The 20,071-nt window shown below is 38.4% G+C and overlaps 1 protein-coding gene across 2 annotated transcripts in view; it reads left to right on the top strand.

Moving 5' to 3' along the window:
* LOC126484270 (mitochondrial potassium channel ATP-binding subunit) overlaps window positions 1-20,071 on the top strand; it is a 119,040-nt gene that overhangs the window by 69,045 nt on the left and 29,924 nt on the right. For both annotated transcript variants that reach the window (XM_050107694.1, XM_050107693.1), the window contains exons 6-7: window positions 6,878-7,022; window positions 7,099-7,253. In XM_050107694.1, coding sequence (XP_049963651.1) covers window positions 6,878-7,022; window positions 7,099-7,253 — 300 coding nt within the window. The remainder of the gene's footprint in view (window positions 1-6,877; window positions 7,023-7,098; window positions 7,254-20,071) is intronic.

A 20,071-nucleotide genomic window follows, 5' to 3' on the forward strand; every position in this document is an offset into this window, starting at 1 on the left:
TAACCAAGTTGTTCCTCCTAATGGTTTTTAGTTGACTGTGTCTCTTCTGCCCTCAGCACTTCTTCATTTGAAAATTTGCCAGTTCAAGCAACATCCAAATTTTTCCTCCAAACATCAGTTCTCGAAAGATTGCAGTCTTTTCTTTTTAGCATTCTTCAGAGTCCAAATTTCTGCCCCACACAAGCATAGGTTCCAAATGTAGCTCTTTGAGAATAATTTCCTGTTAGTGAAGAAGATACTGTTTGATGCCAGTAGTGTTCTTTTCTGGGTAAGTGATTCCAAGTCCTCCCCCCTCCCAGGAGTATTTTAGCTTTAACAACCTTTGTACTTCTACCAGTTGCAGTAATGTAGTTTCTGAGGTACCTGAAGATAGTTACTTGTACCAGTTATTTGCTTACATGATTTTTGTTTTGCTAGTTTTTCTCGAATCTGCGACATTTAGACAGTTGTTCATTGAAATTTAGACAAATGGTGACCACACTATCTTCTTAAGTATTTTGAGAAATTGTTCAAGGCAGTTGCCAATTATTTCACTGCATTAGGAAATTAAGACTTAAGGTGAGTAATTTGTGTCTTAACAACTTTAATATTTTTACATGATAAGATTAGTGAATACTTACAAAGTTTCAAATTGTAAGTGGTGATTCAAAAGGGATTATAAGGGCGTTTTGGTAAACAAGCATATTGTGCCACAGATAGATAGGTTATAATTAGAGACCGGAGTATACGCATTTGCATATTTGGCTGCTTTTCACTGGTTATTGCATATTTTAACTAAAAACTAGTGACGATGCATATTTTCGCTCTACGTTTACAATATTTTAAAAATTTAGATGGGCGGTCTGTAGCTCAATCTACTTTTCATGTCGCATAGATTAACCGCAATCTGTCCGCAGCTCGTGGTCGTGCGGCAGCGTTCTCGCTTCTTGTGCCCAGGTTCCCGGGTTCGATTCCCACTGGGCTCAGGGATTTTCTCTGCTTTGTGATGACTGGGTGTTGTGTGATGTCCTTAGGTTAGTTAGGTTTAAGTAGTTCTAAGTTCTAGGGGACTGATGACCATAGATGTTAAGTCCCATAGTGCTCAGAGCCAGCCAGCCTTAACCGCAATCTAGATCTGCATGCAATCACTAACTGATAGGCGTGCTGCCTAGTGAAATCAGTACAGATGAGGAACAGGAACAGGCAGGCAGAGTCATTGCTTTTGCGCCCGCACCCCCGGTCAATCCCCTCCGCTGTCATACCATACACGTCGGCAACAATTAAATTAAACTACACAGGGTTTTAGTTGCATGTCCATTGTTTCAGTTTAGCTTTCTATTTACTTGTGCACAGTGGAACATGTTTACGACGTGTCGTGTAACGTGTTGTGCACCGTGCCTCCCAAAAAAAGAATGTTGTTTCGTGGATAGCTGGCCATCCTGGAACATTTACACATGGTGTAATTGTTTTATATTGCTGAGTTTGCAAGAAAAATGTTTTGTGCAAAAAAAGTTTCAAATAGACCAGCATATCAAGACAAGTCTTCATATCACAGGAATACAGAATAAAGTACTATGACAACCCAAATTCTGACAACAGCAAGTTGAAGTAGCAGAGATTTGTCCAAAGATAAACAAAAAAGTTGGTTTAACAAGGATCTGTGTGAAGCATTCATTGCAAGCAATATTCCTCTTCACAAACTTACAAACCCTCCCCTCAAAGGCTTCCTGCACAAATATTCCTTAAATCAAAATATACCAGATGAATCAACATTGCATAAAAATCACGTATTGACAATTTATGTAAGTGTTCTGGAAGAAATAAGCAATGAACTCAACGACAACATTATCTGGATTTCAGTTGATGAAACTGCAGACACTTGTGGCTGTTACATTGCAAATTTAATTGTTAGTGCTTTAAAAGAAGAGCCTTCTTCTTCCTATTTAGCAGCCTGCAAAGAACGTGAAAAAGTAAATGTATGATCACCAGATATGTGAATGAGGGTATTAGAAAAATATTTCCAGAATCTTCTACAGATGAAAGGGTGTTTGTGTTTATTTCAGATGCTGCTCCCTATGTGATCAAAGCAGGAAAAGTTTGCGAGTATTTTATCCCAATGTGATTCATGTGACATGCTTTGCGCATGGAGTATTTTGCCTTACTGAAGAAGTGTGTTCCACGTTTGTGAATGTAAATAAACTGATTTCATCCACAAAGAAAGTGTTTCTAAAGGCTCCTGCTCGCATCAAGACCTACCAAGAAAAACTACCAAATGTGCCTTTACCTCCTGAACCAGTGGTAACTCAGTGGGGTATGTGGGTCAAAGTTGTGTTGTTTTACAATGAACATTTTGAGGCCATTAGAGGGGCAGTAAACAACTTCAATAGTGCAGAGGCTTTGGCAGCTTGCCAGTACAAGTAAGCTTTTAATGATTCCGGTATTAAAAAAGACATTGCTGTGATTAGCATTCATTTTTCCCATATACCTGCAAGTATTAAAAAGCTTGAAACTCAAGGTTTGGCGTTGAATGAATCTATTCAGTTAGTGGATAAAAGTATTCTAGTGAACTCCTCATTGCCAGAGGTATTCCCAAGAAAACTTAAACAAAAGTTTGAAAACATTTTAAATAATAAGCCAGGCTTTGAGCCCTTGTGCCAAATTGATAGTTTTATTAATGGGATGGGTGAACTTTTACCAGAAACAATAAGTGCGAACATAGCACCCAAATTCAGATACTGCCTAGTTGCATCGGCTGATGTAGAATGGTCCTGCCCTGCTTTTAAAAATGTTTTGAGTGATCAAAGACTCAATCTTACTATCGAACATTTGGAACAGTACTTGGTCGTTTGTGTTTACAATAGTAGAAAAATGTAAAATAAATTGTAAATGGTGCTTTGGTGCAATAGTATAAATTAAAAGTTAACGCTGTTCATAAAAATTCATGATTGTATTTTGTTTTTGTAAATAAAACATTATGGAGTTTTTGAGCGTGCCCCTCTGCGTGCAATATATCTTTTAGTTGGTTCTGTACATATCAATTGTTTTACTGCGAGTCACTCTTATCACATCTGCTTGTTACCGACAACAGCAGCAAAGAAAGAACAATTATTGAAACACTGTATGTGTCCACATTTTGCAAATTTTTAGAAAATAATCCTAGAAAGGCTCTCTTCCTGACCTATACCAGAAAGTATTCAGAAAATGATATCAGCGTTCTAAATATACCGATTTTTTGCATGGTCTGATTGATATGCACAGATTTGACTTTGAGATATAATGCATGCAATGACTACCATGTTTTTTTATTATTTGATCCTGCATATTTCAACACTTTTCATGCATTTTTAAGCATTTCTCATGCATATTTAAGGTTTTCCTTATGCATACAATCCAGTCTCTAGTTATAATATTTCACAATAGTTGTCATCGGCACAGTAAAGAGCATCTTTGTAGTGTAATCTATCAGCATGCTCTTTGAAATTTGTTCAACGGTGAAGCTCATAGTATAGATAAAGAATTGAAATGACAGTCACATGAATGGCATAATTAACCTTTAGCAAGGTAAAGAAAGTTGAAAATGATGATTGTACTATGAAATGAGGAATTACATTTTTGCACAGTGTTTGGTAGAGGAGAATGAAGAACAGTATATACTTTGATCAACACCTAGAAGTCTGTCTGGCCTCTGTTGTTAAGTGAGAGAGAGAGAGTGCATCTGAAATCAAGAAAATTGATTTCCGTTGGCTGTCACAATTATGCCAAAGGGCATGTGTCACTTGAGTTGTATAATGTTCTACAGATAAGATGTTAAAGCTTTCTCTCTTAGTCACATGAATCGTTGTAATAATGATTTGTTTCTGATAACACTAGTTGGCAAATTTAAACTTTTTTCTGCATCTGGTTTGTAAATAAGTGGATTTACCTAATTTTGGGATGCTGAATACACTGGTAAAATTAGTTTTTCTCTACGATGTCACGTTTCTTAGATACACAGCAGAATAAAAAATGGTAATAGGAAAAATTGACACAATTAAGTTAAACAAAAATACACATTCAGAATGTTTGAAAACAATACTATTTCGTATGTATATATGGGCATGATGCCAATAAAAGGTCCAAATTAGTTCAGAAGATATTTTCACGTTTAATCGTCTTTGGTTTTTGAAAAAATGCGACGACAGAGCTCTTATTTTGGTTGCTGTTTCATCACTCTTCCTAACAAGACCCTAGCAGTAGTCACCCATCATCGAAGGGTTCCAGTGGCCATGGTAACGGTGTTCCATGGTAAGAATGTCTTGGTGAAAGTGTTCACCATGCTCATTGCTTACAGCTCCCAAATTTTCGGAGAAGAAATCAAGGTGAGAATGTAAAAAGTGAATTTTAAGTGACATTCTACACCGCGTGTTCTTACAGTTGTCCAACAGATCATTCACAGTGGTAACATAGTTTTTGTCTTTTCTGTTACATAAAAAGCCCTTCACAATTGCTTTAAAAGAAGACCAAGCAGATAATTGGATATCTGTGAGTTTGGTATCAAAGGTTGGCTCTTTCAGCAATTTCCTTATTTGTAGTCCAACAGGTATACCCTCTTTCAGCTTTGCCTCTATTAATTTGGGAAACTTTTCTTTTAAGTGATTGAAGGCCTCATCATCTTTATCCAGAGCTTTTACAAAGTTCTTGATAAGGCACAACTTGATATGAAGGGGAGGCAAAATGATTTTATTGGGGTCAACCAATGGGATATTGTTCACATTTACGTTTCCAGGAACAAATGGCTTCCTTATAGGCCATTCCTTGACTGTACAGTGATTCTTGGTGTTACAGCTGCCCCAAAGGCACCAAAAGCAGCAATATTTTGTGAATCCAGCCTGTAAAACCTGTAAGGAGTGCAACAACGTTTTAATCACAGTAAAGCTGCCAGTCATGCTCCTTATATTTGACTACCTTTAGCAGCAAAGCCATGGTTTCATAAGTTTCTTTCATGTCTACTGTGTAAGCCATAGGTATTGATGGAAATGCATTGCCATTATGCAGTACTGCTGCTTTCAAGCTGGTTTTACTGGAGTCGATAAATAGTTGCCACTCCTGTGGATTAAGTTGTACACCTAGCAGCATCATCAGATCATTGCCATCTCTACATACATTGAATTCTGCATATCAAAATATTGAGTGAAGGAAGCACCTCTTGATTGAAACAGGCAATTTTTGTCCCTGGAGCTAGAAGGTTCCGTTGTTGCAGTCTCGACTCCAAGAGTTCAGCCTGCTGTTTCGAAAGTTATAGATTGTGAACCAAATCATACAATTCCTTTTGATTAAAGAGCTGAGGTGAAGTGTCATGATATTGAGGACAGTACTCTTCTGTATGTTCAATATTTTCTGTTTCACTTGACATGGTGTCTAGTTACATCGCTTTCAAGATACAGACAGGAGCAGGCAACCCCTCATCATGGGGCACAGGCAAATGCACTGAAGATACATTTTGATACTTTATTTCATGTCTAGTTTTGCTTGAATGTCCCGAAATATTTGTAAGAAAGAAGTAACAGTCTGAATAATGGTCTTTAGGCTTACACCACACCATCGGAACAGTGAATGGCATGGCTCGTGTTTTCCTTTCAACCACTCGGGTAAGGTTGTAGTACAGGTTATGCAGCCAATATGAGGCGCAAAATTTTTATCTTGATCACCAACAGGGCACTCAAAATACAATTTATATGCCTTCTTAAACAAATTAGTGATTGGTTTTCTTTGGTCTTTTGGAGTGAATTTCCCACACACATAACAAAAGTTGTCGGGGTTGTTTAGACAGCAACGAGATTTACTAGTTGCCATTTTTCTTAGTGTAAGTTTTAAACACAAAAAGTTTGCATTATCTTTCACAGGAAACACTTAGTGAGGATCTCTTTCACACCACTGGACTACCACACCAACCATTTACTGTCAATTTGTAGATCTTTTAGTTCTCCTCTGGAGATCAAAAACAAACAATTAAACATCAAAACAGAAGAACAGCAAAAAGCAAAATACCGAATACAAAAAATGAGACCTTTAAAAACTCAAAACTGGTACATGCTAGAACATTTTGAAAGGTGTATTCAGATTCTACACACCAAAATACATACTAGTTGATGTATCACATCCCAGATGCAAAATGGCTCTTGACTAGTGCAATGAAAGACAAACTAAGAGAGAAACTTTTCTGTGAGATGTAGCTTCATTTCTGCAATTGGACACTGTCTTTACGTTGTCCCGTAAAATGTTTCTCAGTGGCATGTACCAGTTGCCAGTTGTGTACCAATTGTTACCTTATCAGCAGGATATTATATCAAGTGATTGTGGTCATTTCTAGAATAATAACTTTTGCATTGTGTGTGTAACAAATGGTGGTCTTATTTCCTCATCTGGATGTGACAAACCAATAGCATAGTTTTCTTTGTACAGAAAATTTTACGTAACCTCCTCAGCCCTGACTGAACTCATAGTCCCAAATGAAAGAGGACACCTAGTACTGAAATAATTGGATATTTTTAGCACTTTTCTCAGTATTTTTGTAAATTGTATCATGAAATTAATTTTATTAAGTTCTCCAAAAATAGTTCTAACCTATTATTTGATGCAGCAGCAGCAGTTAGCTGTTATATATTAGGTGTCCTAGAGTAACAAGCCAAAGGTATTATAAAAGGTGACAAATACAGTAATTATGGACACTTTCATTCTAGCATCAACAGCATCACTGCAGCTTTACATTCTAGTTCTGACAAGGACTTTTTTTTTTACCACCTGTTTAACCTTTCATGCTTCATTGGAAAACTTTTATGTTAAGTTGCTGTAATTAGTTGATGCTGCAATCTGTTTGGTTAAAAATACAGAATGTGTTTAGTTATTTGTTTATTTGCAGATAGTTGGCTGTGCTGTCTCTTTGTTCATTATATCTCCCCAAATGACAGCAGGTATGATGGTTGTGATCCCTGCTGTAATTATAACTGGGACATTAATTGGATCTGTTCTGCGTAAGATGTCTAAGCAAGCTCAAGAACAGGCGAGTTTTCTGTTGCTGTTATAATTCACATTTTCATGGAGTATACAGTTTTTAATGTTGGCTTCTCTTCAAACAGGCAGCAAGAGCCACATCTGTAAGTGATGAAGCAATTAGTAATATTAGGACTGTAAGAGCTTTTGCAATGGAGAGAAAAGAATGTGAATTGTTCAATCAACAGATTGAAGAATCTCGCAAACTTAATGAAACACTTGGTCTTGGTATTGGCCTGTTCCAGGTAAGATATAATTGAAAAAAGATACAATAACTATTAAAGTTTGTACTGTCACAATCTGTCTAGATTTAATATTTGATCCTGGCGTGTTTTTTATATCTAAATGATTTTAACATATATAACTTTTTTTACAACAGAAATTCATTCATGTATATTACCACTAAATTCCATCTTGAAGGAAAGCCTTCAGAGATGGGGGTGAGTCCAATTACACAGTATCAAATAGAAGCAGTTCTAGACTAATTGTATAAAGTATTCTAACAACCAGTTATGATTAGTGCTAATCTACTCAAAAGGCCAGATATGAGAACTACCTCTACATTACTTACTTTTTGTATGTTTCAAACCAGGATGTGTAGCAAAGCAGCTACTTTGAAAAAAAAGAAAGAAAGAAAGAAAAGAAAAAAGTCCACTGCTCTTTAACTTACACTACTGAGCTGTTCTTTTAATCAACTACTTCGTACTAAGTATTTATATAATATTATTTCAGAGAATGCTCTTGGCTGCCTATATACCAAAAAAGTTAAAACCTGCTTAATATAGTTACTTTGTTGTGTGTGCCTGTCATCCTGACAAAGAAAATAGTCAGTGTGAAACTAGTTCTGTTTGCTGCAATAAATTTAATGAACATTTTTTCTCTCCTTTGTTAGGTACTCTTGAAGTAATTAGTGGTTTTGGTGTCATGGAGAGATATATTTCAGTTTACAAAATACATTTGTAATTCTGAAGATGGTGAACCTGATAACTACAGTATCAGTCAAGAGATGGTGTAAAATGACATTCAGAAGGCATACTATTAAAATGCTACTGAGATTAGGGAAGAACTGATTGGAGTTGAAGTAGCCTATTGTGGGTCCTCCAAAGACTATAATCTTTTCTTCACTTAGTCTTGTTATTGTTGTTGTTGTTGTTGTTGTTGTTGTGGTCTGCAGACTGATCCTGTGCAAGTTTCATCATCTCACCTGAACTTCGCAACCTGCATCCACTTGAACCTACTTGGTCTCCCTCTACAATTTTTATCCTTCATACTGTCATCCATTACCAAACTGACATTTCCTTGGTACCTCAGGATGTATCCTGTCAACTGAGCTCTTCTTTCATTCAAGATATGCTGTAAATTTCTTTTCTCCCTAATTTGATTCAGTACTTCTTCATTGGTTACCTGATCTATTCATTTAATATTCAATAAAATCTAGTCACCAAACATGAAACTCATTAAGAAATGGAAGACCAATTACAAAAAAGAGTAAAAATACCAGCCTATGAACTGCTAGGTGCTCTGTATCATTCACCACATGGCATAGCAACATACATTAAACAAGATATGCAAATGAGAGCCATTTTCTATCTCTAACAATGACGAAATCCATAATGTTGTAAAAATTGAAAGCATCGCTGTCTCCAACACTTACAAGCCACCAGTCATATCCTTGTCAGCCCAAGTTATCCACCCACATCCTCATCCTGTTGTAAAAGTGGGTAGCTATAATGGCCCCGTAAGCAGTGGAAATATAGAGACTGCAACGACAATGGTAACACAGTAATAAAATGGGCAACGGATGACCACTTTAACTCTTGTGTTCGGTGCTTAAGACTGGTCTACTTTCAAGTTGGCAGCATGGAGGCAGGAATACAATCTCGATCTATGTTTCATTCCAGTAGACAACTACGCCCAGACCCTAGCAGTATCACAAAAAGTCCTCTGTGACTTCCTACACAGGCAGCAAAGACCAACAATAACAGAGGTGGGAACACAAATCCCTCTAATCACATCTATCCCCCACCAAAGGTGGAATCTAAAGAAAGCCAACTAGGCCAAGTTCTGTATAGAAACAGACAATCTCTTTGGCTAGATATCCTCTACTAACAGAAACTACAAAAGATATGCCGGCACCATAATTAGGACTGCCAAAGAGTATATACCAAGAGGCTACTGAAAGCAGTAATACATTTCTGGCTGGTCCCAAAACAGTGACCGAGTGATGTGGCGCAGTGGCTAGCACACGGCAATCCGTGTCCGGCCATCCTGATTTAGGTTTTCCATGATTTCCCTAAATCATTCCAGGCAAATGCCAGGATGGTTCCTTTGAAAGGGCATGCCGACTTCCTTCCTCGTCCTTTCCTAATCCTATGATACCGATGACCTCGCTGTCTGGTCTCCTCCCCCAAAACAACCCAACCCCAAAACAGCGAGGAATTGTACCAGAATTTCCTCAAAAATGCTGACCGAGAAATGGCTGAGGAACTAATACATAGTCTAGATGTGGCAAGGCACCAAAAGTGGGTGAAAACAGTATAAAGCCTGAATTTTCAGACTTTGAGCAGACTTCATTAGGGAAACAAGGAGTGGGGCTTCACATGAAGAAATAAGACAACAGTTACTCCAAATCCCGTTGCTTCACGTCTAGTAGCAGCAACCAGAGCATCAATATACAAAGCACGTACAATCATAGTGATACGAAAACTCAGAACACTAAAAGCCTAAAATGCAGATACCAAACTCCTACTTGTGAAGAAAACTCAACAGCACTTAAACATGTTAAGCCATGAAAAGCTCCAGGGTTTGACAGTATACTAGAATGGCTTATCCACAAAAGAATAAGTACAAATTAAATGAGGGAATCTCGCTCAAACACACAGGCTTCCAGCCAAAACAAAGCCGTGTTATCACTCACTACTTATGTTGCAGTAGTGAAGTAATTTGTTCATTCTAAGAAAGAGTGTATATTTTGATTGTATGGCTTTTGACATTTTCAGCTTGAAGAGGAAAGATAAGATCTGTAATAATTTGTGAAGTCACGTTAGTGTTTACTTGCATGAAACTTCTAAAGAGAATAAATTGTTATTATGTCATATCACAGGAAAAATAAGAACCACTCTTCTGCAGGTTTCAGCTTGCTTAGTGGTCTGTTACTCTCTCTTACGTACTCTCTTCTGATGTTTTTGTATGCACCGTGTAAGTTAAGTATGTATGCTAAATTAGTTAAATAGTTAGTTAATGTTAATGTCTGATATATTGCCATGTTATTTAGATTCCAGCACCTATCTGAATCTTTCCTTTGCCAACATTACTCACTGCATTTTTAGATCTTTATTTCAGACGTCCTATGAGAGAGGCTGGTGACAAATTGTTGGACGGCAAATGACCAAATGCCAATCATGTTCTCTCATTGTTTATTTCCTTAAATAAAACTAACACATCCCTGAGATACTTCATTCTGATGAGTCTTCATAGCTTTTGCAATATTGTAGTAAATTGATCAGTCACCTGCCATCAAACTAGAGCATCAGCCAATTTGCTCATTGATCTAGCATACAAGTATAAGACGAAGGAGGTTCTGGGGTAAGAGTTGTTAAATGAATGTTATTGGCCTCTTATATGCTGCACTGTAAGTTGTAGTAAATAATATTCTGGCCCCATCCTCAATGAGGCTATCTTTTGTGTTGCAAATGATCAAAAATAAAAAGAGTATCACATCAGTAAGATATATAAAAAAAAAAAATTTGAAACACAGCTGCATTCATTGACTTATTGACTTATCAGTGCCCTATAACAGAGAGTGGAGAAAAGGCATGATGTAAAAACTTTTTCACATAAATCCTTGGAAACCAATTGTTTGCTGTTCGGCAATATCCTAAATGACTGACTGTTCAAAGTAGTCCTGGGATGCAACATCAGCCCCCCCCCCCCCCTCCCCAAGAAAATTAAAAAGTGTTCCACCACAGGAATCAGTCCATCCTCTACTTCTCTTCAGCTCATACATTGCAGACATGCCAAAAACAAAATCAAGGAAGTTTGGTTATGCAGTTGACTGGATACTTGCAACAAGGTGTTCCACAATTGAACAGTCAGAAGAAATCCTTACAGAGGACCTAGATGTAGTGAGAAAGTACTTTCACAATTGTAGACTCCAATTAAATGCTATCGAGCCAGAAGAAGATTCAACATACAGTTTGAAAACGCTTTGATAGAACTCTCTCTTTCAGAGAGCATTTAACAAGAACAGCAAAATAATTGAAAACAAGAAACGACGTCATTCAAAAGTTGTGTGGTACAATGTGGGGAGCATAGGCATCCACCCTGCGTTCTTCTGCTCTGGGTCTTGTCGTCTCAACCACTGAGTATTGTTCCCTAGTTTGGCTAAACAGTTCATATGTACAATAGATAGATATCCAGCTAAATAATGTCATGAAAATGATTGCTTTCGATATCAGATCAACTACTACAGAATGGTTGCCAGTATGGAGCCACATTCCACTCCCGCAACTATGACACATAAATGCTCTCACAAATGAGTACAAAAATATCATGGATAACAAAAATTCACCAATTCACCAAGATGTTGATGATGAAAACTCTAGTACCTTCTGCCGCGGAAGTCAAACACGTGCCAGAACAAATGGACGTGGTCAGCCCATAGAGGGCTCCACCTCCGTGGTGGCTTTTCCGCCCAGCAGCTCTCGCGCAGCGAGGGCGCCACTGCTACGCCACGTGCAGACAGCGGCCAATAGCCTTTCCCTCCAGTTTCGTATATAGGGACCCGCTCTGCCCTAGTCCAGTCAGTCTGGTACTCGCTCTGGATTTCGTTTCTATCTCGGCGGTACTGCATTCTGGTCGTTGCTTGTTGTTGACATTTGCCTGACTCTGGTTCCAAGTGGATTTACTGTTGGTGTTTGGTGTTGTGTTTTCCACAAGCCTCTGTTGTTTATCTCTTCCTTGTTGTGTCGGTCATAGTCAGTCGTGGTCGGTTGTTGTCAGTTGTCGTTGGTCTGTCGTCCGACTCCTCCTTGTGTTTACCCAGTGGTGGGTGCTCCACCGCCAGCGGCTTCCCCGCCTGGTGGCTCCGATCCGCAGCCCAAGGCGTTCCCGCAGTTGGTTTTGGTTACTACAAAAACAATAACTGATTCTGCACTAGACGACCACCAACTGTAACAGAAATGGTCAGTGTGGAAGATGAGTTCAACATTACAAATGAATGAGCCCAAGAATGGACTGGACAACAAAATAATAATATGCTGTATATGACCCAAAAACCCTTGGGATTTGACTTGCCTCTAAAACATGTTAGTGCTAAACAGAATTAGAACCCAACACAGTAGCTATGCATATTTTTTACACAATTGGGCTAGACCGTTCTATGACTGTGTAGGCTACTGATTCCTCGACTTGTGCCACTGGGTAAAGGGGATTCAAATCGGTCATCTACATTTACATGGCTATTCTGCAAATCACACTGAAGTGCCTGGCAATAAGTCTCAAATTCCACTCTTGAACAGTGTGCAGAGAAAATAAATGCCTATATCTTTCTGTGTGTGCTTTGATTTTCCTTACTTTATTATGATGATCATTTCTCCCTATGTAGGTCAAGTCAACAAAATATTTTTGCATTCAGAGGAGGAAGTTGGTGATTGAAATTTCATGAGAAGATCCTGCCACAGTGAGAAATGCCTTTGTTTTAATGATGTCCACCCCAAATCCTGTATTATGTCCGTAACACTCTCTCCCCTAATTTCCATTAATTCAAAATGTCCTGCTCATCTTTGAACTTTCTCGATGTACTAATCCTATCTGGTAAGGATCCCACACCATGCAGCAGTGTTCCAAAAGAGGACCGACAAGCGTAGTGTAGGCAGTCTCTTCAATAGATCAGTTGCATCAGGTCCATTACATTCAGGTAGCAGCTACGTGGGTAGTGAGGGCTGTGTGGAGTGGACTGGGCAGGTGTATTTTTTTGTAGTTGCAGATTGTTATAGCTGTGTTTTAAAGGAACCTGAACTCCAAGCACTAATAGAAACCACTGAAGCTCAAATTGTTACAGGTATTGAAAGCTGGCTAATGCCGGAGATAAGTATTGCCAAAATTTACACAAAGTACCTAACAGTGTTTGTAAAGAATAAATTAAATACAGTTGACGTAGGAGTGTTTATTGATGTTGAAAGTAGAGTATATTATAGTGACATTGAAGCAGATGGTTTCTGTGAGTTACTATGGGTAGAGGTTATATGTGACGCCCAGAATAAATTAATAATTGGTTACCTTTACTGACCCTCCCCCAACTTTGGAAGATACAATTGTTGAACAGCTTGAAGAAAACTTGAGTCTCATTTCAAATAGGTACCCCACTCACAATTATATTTTATGGTGACTTCAATCTACCCTCATATGTTGGAAATGGTTTGAAATCGTACTTGACCTTTTAGTAACAAATAATCCTGAGCAGATAGTGAGCATCATGACAGACACAGGGATTAAAGACCACAAAGTAGTTGTATTGAAACTGAGTACTGTAACATCCAAATCCATAAAAAATAAATGCAAAATACGTCTCTTTAAACAGGAAGACAAAAAATTGCTCAACATCTTCCTAAGATGCTGTCGCCAGTCCTTCCAAACTGTGTAAACATAGACTAGATGTGGCTTAAATGCAAAGAAATAGTATCAATGGCAATGGAGAGGTATGTGTGAAATAAATTAATAAGAGAGGGTACTGATACTCCACGGTGCAGAAGCAGTTCATACCTTAAACAGTATGCTAAATTTAAAAGAACACAAAATATTAAAAGATCGGCAATGTTTTACTGAAGTTTGAAACTAAGTGTGGACTTCAATGCAAGATGCTTTTAATAGTTTTCACAGCAAAACTGGCAGAAAATCCATAGAGATTCTTTTCGTATGTAAAGTAAACCAGCATCAAGACACAACCGATATTTCCAGAATGAGATTTTCACTCTGCAGCAGAGTGTGCGCTGATATGAAATTTCCTGGCAGATTAAAACTGTGTGCCGGACCGAGACTCGAACTCGGGACCTTTGCCTTTCACAGGCAAGTGCTCTACTACTGAGCACACAACCGATACCTTGACTACACGATAGAATTGTTAATGTTACCAATGACAGTGCCAATATAGTGCAGTTACTAAACATGGTTTTCTGAAATTTGTTTACCATTGAAGACAAAGTAAATATTCATGAATTCAGATCAATAACAGCTGCCAACATGAGTAACTTTAGAAGTAGATACCCTCAGTGTAGCAAAGCAACTTATATTGCATAATATATTCAAGTCCTCTGGTGCAGATTGTGTACCAATTAAATTCCTTTCAGTGTATGCTGATATAATAGCTCCGTACTTAGCAATCATATTCAACCGCTCACTCAACAAATACAACCATTCACTTAATGAAAGGCTCCTACCTAAAGTATGGAAAACTGCACATATCACACCAATCCCCAAGGAAAGTAAATAGAAGTAATTCACTGATTTACAGACTCATATTACTGATGACGTCATGTTGCAGTAGAATATTGGAACATGTAGTGTGCTCGAACATTATGAATTGTCTCGAAGAAAACTATCTAGTGACCAATAATCTACATGGATTCAGAAAATGTAATTCTTGTGAAACACAACTAGCTCTTTATTCGCATAAAGTAATGATTGCTATCGACAGGGAATCTCAAATTGACTTTATATTTCTAGATTTCCAGAAGGCTTTTGACGCCATTCCTTACAAGTGACTTTCATTTGAATTGGGTGCCTGTAGTAGATTGTCTCAGTTGTGCAGCTGGATTTGAGATTTCCTGTCAGACAGGTCACAGTTAGTAGATATTGACAGAAAGTAATTGAGTAAAACTGACGTGATATCAAGTGTTCTCCAAGGAGGAGTTATAGGCCCTCTGCTGTTCCTAATCTATAAAAAAGATTTAGGAGACAGTCTGAGCAGCCATCATAGATTATTTGCAGATGATATCATTTACTGTCTGGTAAGTCATCAGATTGCCAAAACCAATTACAAAATTATTCTGACAAGATACCTGTATGCAGCAAAAATGACAATTGACTCTAAATAATGTAAAGTGTGGTCATCCACATGACTACTAAAAGGAATCTGTTAAATTTCCGTTACACAATAGTTCAGACAAGTCTGTCAATTCAGTTAAATACTTAGGGGTTACAACTACGAATAACTTAAATGAGAGTGATAATGTAGATAATGTTATAGGGAAGGCAAACCAAAAACTGCATTTTATTGGCAGAATACTTAGATGATGCAACAAATCCACTAAGGAACTGCTTTCACTGCACTGGTCCATTCAATTTCTCGAGTATTACTGCATGTTGTGGGATCCACATCAGATGGGGTTTGCGAAGGACATCAAAAAAGTTCAAAAACAAGGCAGCTCTTTTGTATTATTGTGAAATAGGGGAGAGATTGTTACAGATATGATAAGCATAGTGGGGTAGCAGTCATTGAAAGAAAGGCATTTTTCGTTGCGGCAGGATCTTTTCATGCAATCTCAATCACCAACTTTCTCCTCTGAATGCAAATATATTTTGTTAGTGCTCCCCTATATAGGGAGAAATGTTTGCCATAATAAAATAAAAGAAACAAGAGCTTGCCCTGGAAGATTTAACTGTTCATTTTTCCCGCATGCTGTTGGAGAGTGGTGTGGTAGAGAAATAGCTTTAAGGTGGTTTAATGAATACTATGCCCGGCACTTGATTGTTAATTGCAGTGTAGTCGTTTACATGTATACAGATTACATAAATGCTCTACATGTTTGTTTACAAGATTTTATGTAGTACATATTATGCTCTGCACTCTATGTATTATTTTGTTTGTTTTGTTTTCCGTGTGTCTGAAAGCATTTTTCGTTGCAGCATATAAAAAAACAAAGATGATGTGACTTACCAAACGAAAGGGCTGGCACGTCGATAGACACACAAACATACACACAAAATTCCAGCTTTCGCAACCAACGGTTGCCTCGTCAGGAAAGAGGGAAGGAGAGGGAAAGACGAAAGGATTTGGGTTTTAAGGGAGTGGGTAAGGAGTCATTCCAATCCCGGGAGCGGAAAGACTTACCTTAGGGGGAAAAAAGGATGGGTATGCGATATGTCTGCTTGTGTCTGTATATGTGTGGATGGATATGTGTGTGTGTGTGTGTGTGAGTGTATACCCGTCCTTTTTTCCCCATAAGGTAAGTCTTTCCACTCCCGGTATTGGAATGACTCCTTACCCTCTCCCTTAAAACCCACATCCTTTCGTCTTTCCCTATCCTTCCCTCTTTCCTGACGAAGCAACCGTTGGTTGCGAAAGCTAGAATTTTGTGTGTATGTTTGTGTTTGTTTGTGTGTCTATTGACGTGCCAGCGCTTTCGTTTGGTAAGTCACATCATCTTTGTTTTTAGATATATTTTTCCCACGTGGAATGTTTCCCTCTATTATATATACAAAGATGCTATAACTTACCAAATGGAAAAGTGCTGGTAGATAGACACGATAAAGAACACACACACACACACACACACACACACACACATACACAAATTTCAAGCTTTCGCAACCCAAGGTTGCTTCATCAGGAAAGAGGGAAGGAGAGGGAAAGACGAAAGGATGTGAGTTTTAAGGGAGAGGGTAAGGAGTCATTCCAATCCCGGGAGCGGAAAGACTTACCTTAGGGGGAAAAAAGGATGGGTATGCGATATGTCTGCTTGTGTCTGTATATGTGTGCATGGATATGTGTGTGTGTGTGTGTGTGTGTGTGTGTGTGTGTGTGTGAGAGTGTGTATACCCGTCCTTTTTTCCCCATAAGGTAAGTCTTTCCACTCCCGGGATTGGAATGACTCCTTACCCTCTCCCTTAAAACCCACATCCTTTCGTCTTTCCCTCTCCTTCCCTCTTTCCTGATGAAGCAACCTTGGATTGCGAAAGCTTGAAATTTGTGTGTGTGTTTGTGTGTTTTTTATTGTGTCTATCTACCAGCGCTTTACCGTTTGGTTAGTTACAGCATCTTTGTTTTTTATATATATTTTTCCCATGTGCAATTTTTCCCTCTATTATATTCATATCATAAATAAATAAATTGTCTGTACTGTTTATTGTCCATATATGCCTCGCGTATAGGGCAACAATCAGTACAAACGCTTTCAGATAATACTTCCTTACACTTAAATGTATGTTAAATGATAATGTTATTTCACTTTTTTAGAAAAACTTTCCTTGCAATTAAAAGTATGAATTTTGTATTTTCTTGACTTCAGCTCTCTGCAGTTATTTTTCTTCCTAAATACCAGAACTCGGCTACTACTTTCAGTGTTTCATTTTTTAATCTAATTCCCTTGACATAAACTGATACTCCAAGTCATTAGCAATTTCTGACATAATTGCTGTGTCATCAGCAAACCTTGAAGCTTTTATTTATTGTCTATGAACTTTAATCCAAACATTTCCTTGGTCTTCTTTACTACTTGCTCATTGTACAGACTGAATAATGTCAGAGAGAGGCTACAACCTAGTCTCATTCTCTTCTCAATTACTACATTCCTTTCTTTTCCTTCGGTTCTTATAACTGCAACCTACCTTCTGTACAGATTGTACATAACCCTTCAATGCTTGTGTTTATCCCTGCTCCCTTTCAGTATTTCTATATTTACACCTCCATATTTACTCTGCAAGCTACCTTACAGTGCGTGGCAGAGGGTACATTGTGTACCATGGTCACTCCCCCCTTTTCCTGTTCCTCTTGCAAGTGGTACATGGGAGGAATTATTGCAGGTAAGCCTCAGGGTGATCTGAATCTCTCTGATTTTGCCTTCGTGGTCATTTCATGAGATATACATAGGAAGAAGCAATATATTGGTTGACTCTTCTAGGAGCACATGTTCTTGGAATTTTAACACTAAACCACACCTTGATGCAGAATGCCTCTCTTGAAATGTCTGCCACCAGAGTTGGCTGAGAACATCTGTGATGCATTTTGCACTTACTAAATGATCTGTAATAAAACATGCTCTTCTTGTGATCTTCTCTGTTTTCTCTTTTAGTCCTAACTGGTATGGATCCCAGACTGACGAGCAGTATTCAAGTGTTGGTCGAACGAGTGTGTTGTGAGCTGCCTTCTTTGCAGGTGGGCCACATTTCTGGAGGATTCTTCCAATGATTATGTCTGACATGTGCCATTTCTCATTTAGTTTTATGTGTGGTCGTTCCACTTTAAATTGCTCCATTCGCAAACTCCAAGATATTTTATGGATGTAACTGTTGCCAGTGTTTGTTCTGCAATTATGTAAGTATACAGTAATGGGTCTTTCTGCCTATTTATGCATAATATATCATATTTGCTTATGTTGAGGATCAGTTATCATGCCCCCATGCTCTGCACCAACCATCAATCATCTGTTGGTCTCTACTGTTTTCTGTGTTTTGAGCAGAATAAACAGAGTGAGCTCAGTTTCAAATGATTGTTGCTTTCAGATCCCATGTTGATTTCTACAGAGAAGAACTTGTCTCCAGAAATATCACAATATACAAGCATAAAACATGTTACAATATTCAAGAACAGATGGACGTCAGAGATGTGGGCCTGTAGTTTTGTGCATTTGTTCGACAACCCTTCATGAAAACAAGAATGACCTGCATTTTCTTCCAGTCATTAATAGTTCTTCGCTCCTCCATTGATCTACAGCCCTGTGGCCACAAAGTATGTCTTCTAGTTAGTATTGTCGAAAGCTTTCTCTAGTCTACAAATGCCATAAACAGATGTCTGACTTTCTTAAATCTCTATATAAGTCATAGGCCAGTATTGCTTTGCATGTTCCTACGTTTCTTCTGGACCCCATACTAATCTTCCTCAAGGCTTTCCGTACTTGAAAAAAAGTATTAAAAGTTTTGAAGAACATTGAATTTACAGCGAGTGTGATGTTGTCAAAAAAGTTGCATTTTATGCTCAAGTTTTTATCCATTGAAGAAAATTTGTTTCCCATACAAATTTCAAATCTAATACGAGGAAAATTCAGTGAAGCCATGAATCACTGTAAGCACAGAATTTATTTTAAAAAAAAGGAAATGTACAAAATAACTAGAATAAAGCATCAAGTAGAAATGGATTCATTTTATTAGCAGTATTATAACTTATGAAGAAATTCTGTAAAATAAATTTAGTTTTCATATCTTACCTGAAACACTCAGCTCACAAAGATTAATGAAAACCAAATGAAATATTGTTAAGAGTCAAGGACAGCATGTGTTAGCATATTGTAACTACACTCCTGCACATAAATTAAGGATAACTGCACAATGTTGTGCCACACAACATGGCACTACACAAAACTGGTGCTAATAGCATAGGCACATAGGGAACACACAGAACACAGATCTGTAAGTCCACGGTATTGGTGATAAGTTGAGAAGACTGTCCTGAAACACATGTGCTACAAAACGCCAATGTTTCCTGTGCATGTACCCCGACATCAATACGGGATATGATTACCATGCACACGTACGCAGGCCGCACAACGGATTGGCATATGCTGGATCAGGTGGTCGAGCAGCTGCTGGGGTATAGCCTCCCATTCTTGCACCAGTGCCTGTCGGAGCTCCTGAAGTGTCGTAGGGGTTTGAAGACATGCAGCGCTACGTCGACTAATAGTATCCCAGACGTGCTCGATGGGGTTTAGGTCTGGAGAACAGGCAGGCCACTCCATTCGCCTGATATCTGCTGTCTCAAGGTTCTCCTCCACGATAGGAGCTTGGTGGAGCCCTGCGTTATCATCCATCACCCCTGAAAAGGCGGACATACTGGTGCAAAATGATGTCCCGATATACCTGACCTGTTACAGTTCCTCTGTCAAAGACATGCAGGGGTATATGTGCACCAATCATAATCCCACCCCACACCATCAAACCACGACCTCCATACAGGTCCCTTTCAAGGACATTATGGGGTTGGTATATGGTTCCTGGTGCACACCAGATGAAAACCTGGCGAGAATCACTGTTCAGACTATACCTGGACTCGTCCGTGAACACAACCTAGGAC

This window comes from Schistocerca serialis, chromosome 6, assembly GCF_023864345.2.
Source record: "Schistocerca serialis cubense isolate TAMUIC-IGC-003099 chromosome 6, iqSchSeri2.2, whole genome shotgun sequence".
Lineage (NCBI taxonomy): Eukaryota > Metazoa > Arthropoda > Insecta > Orthoptera > Acrididae > Schistocerca > Schistocerca serialis.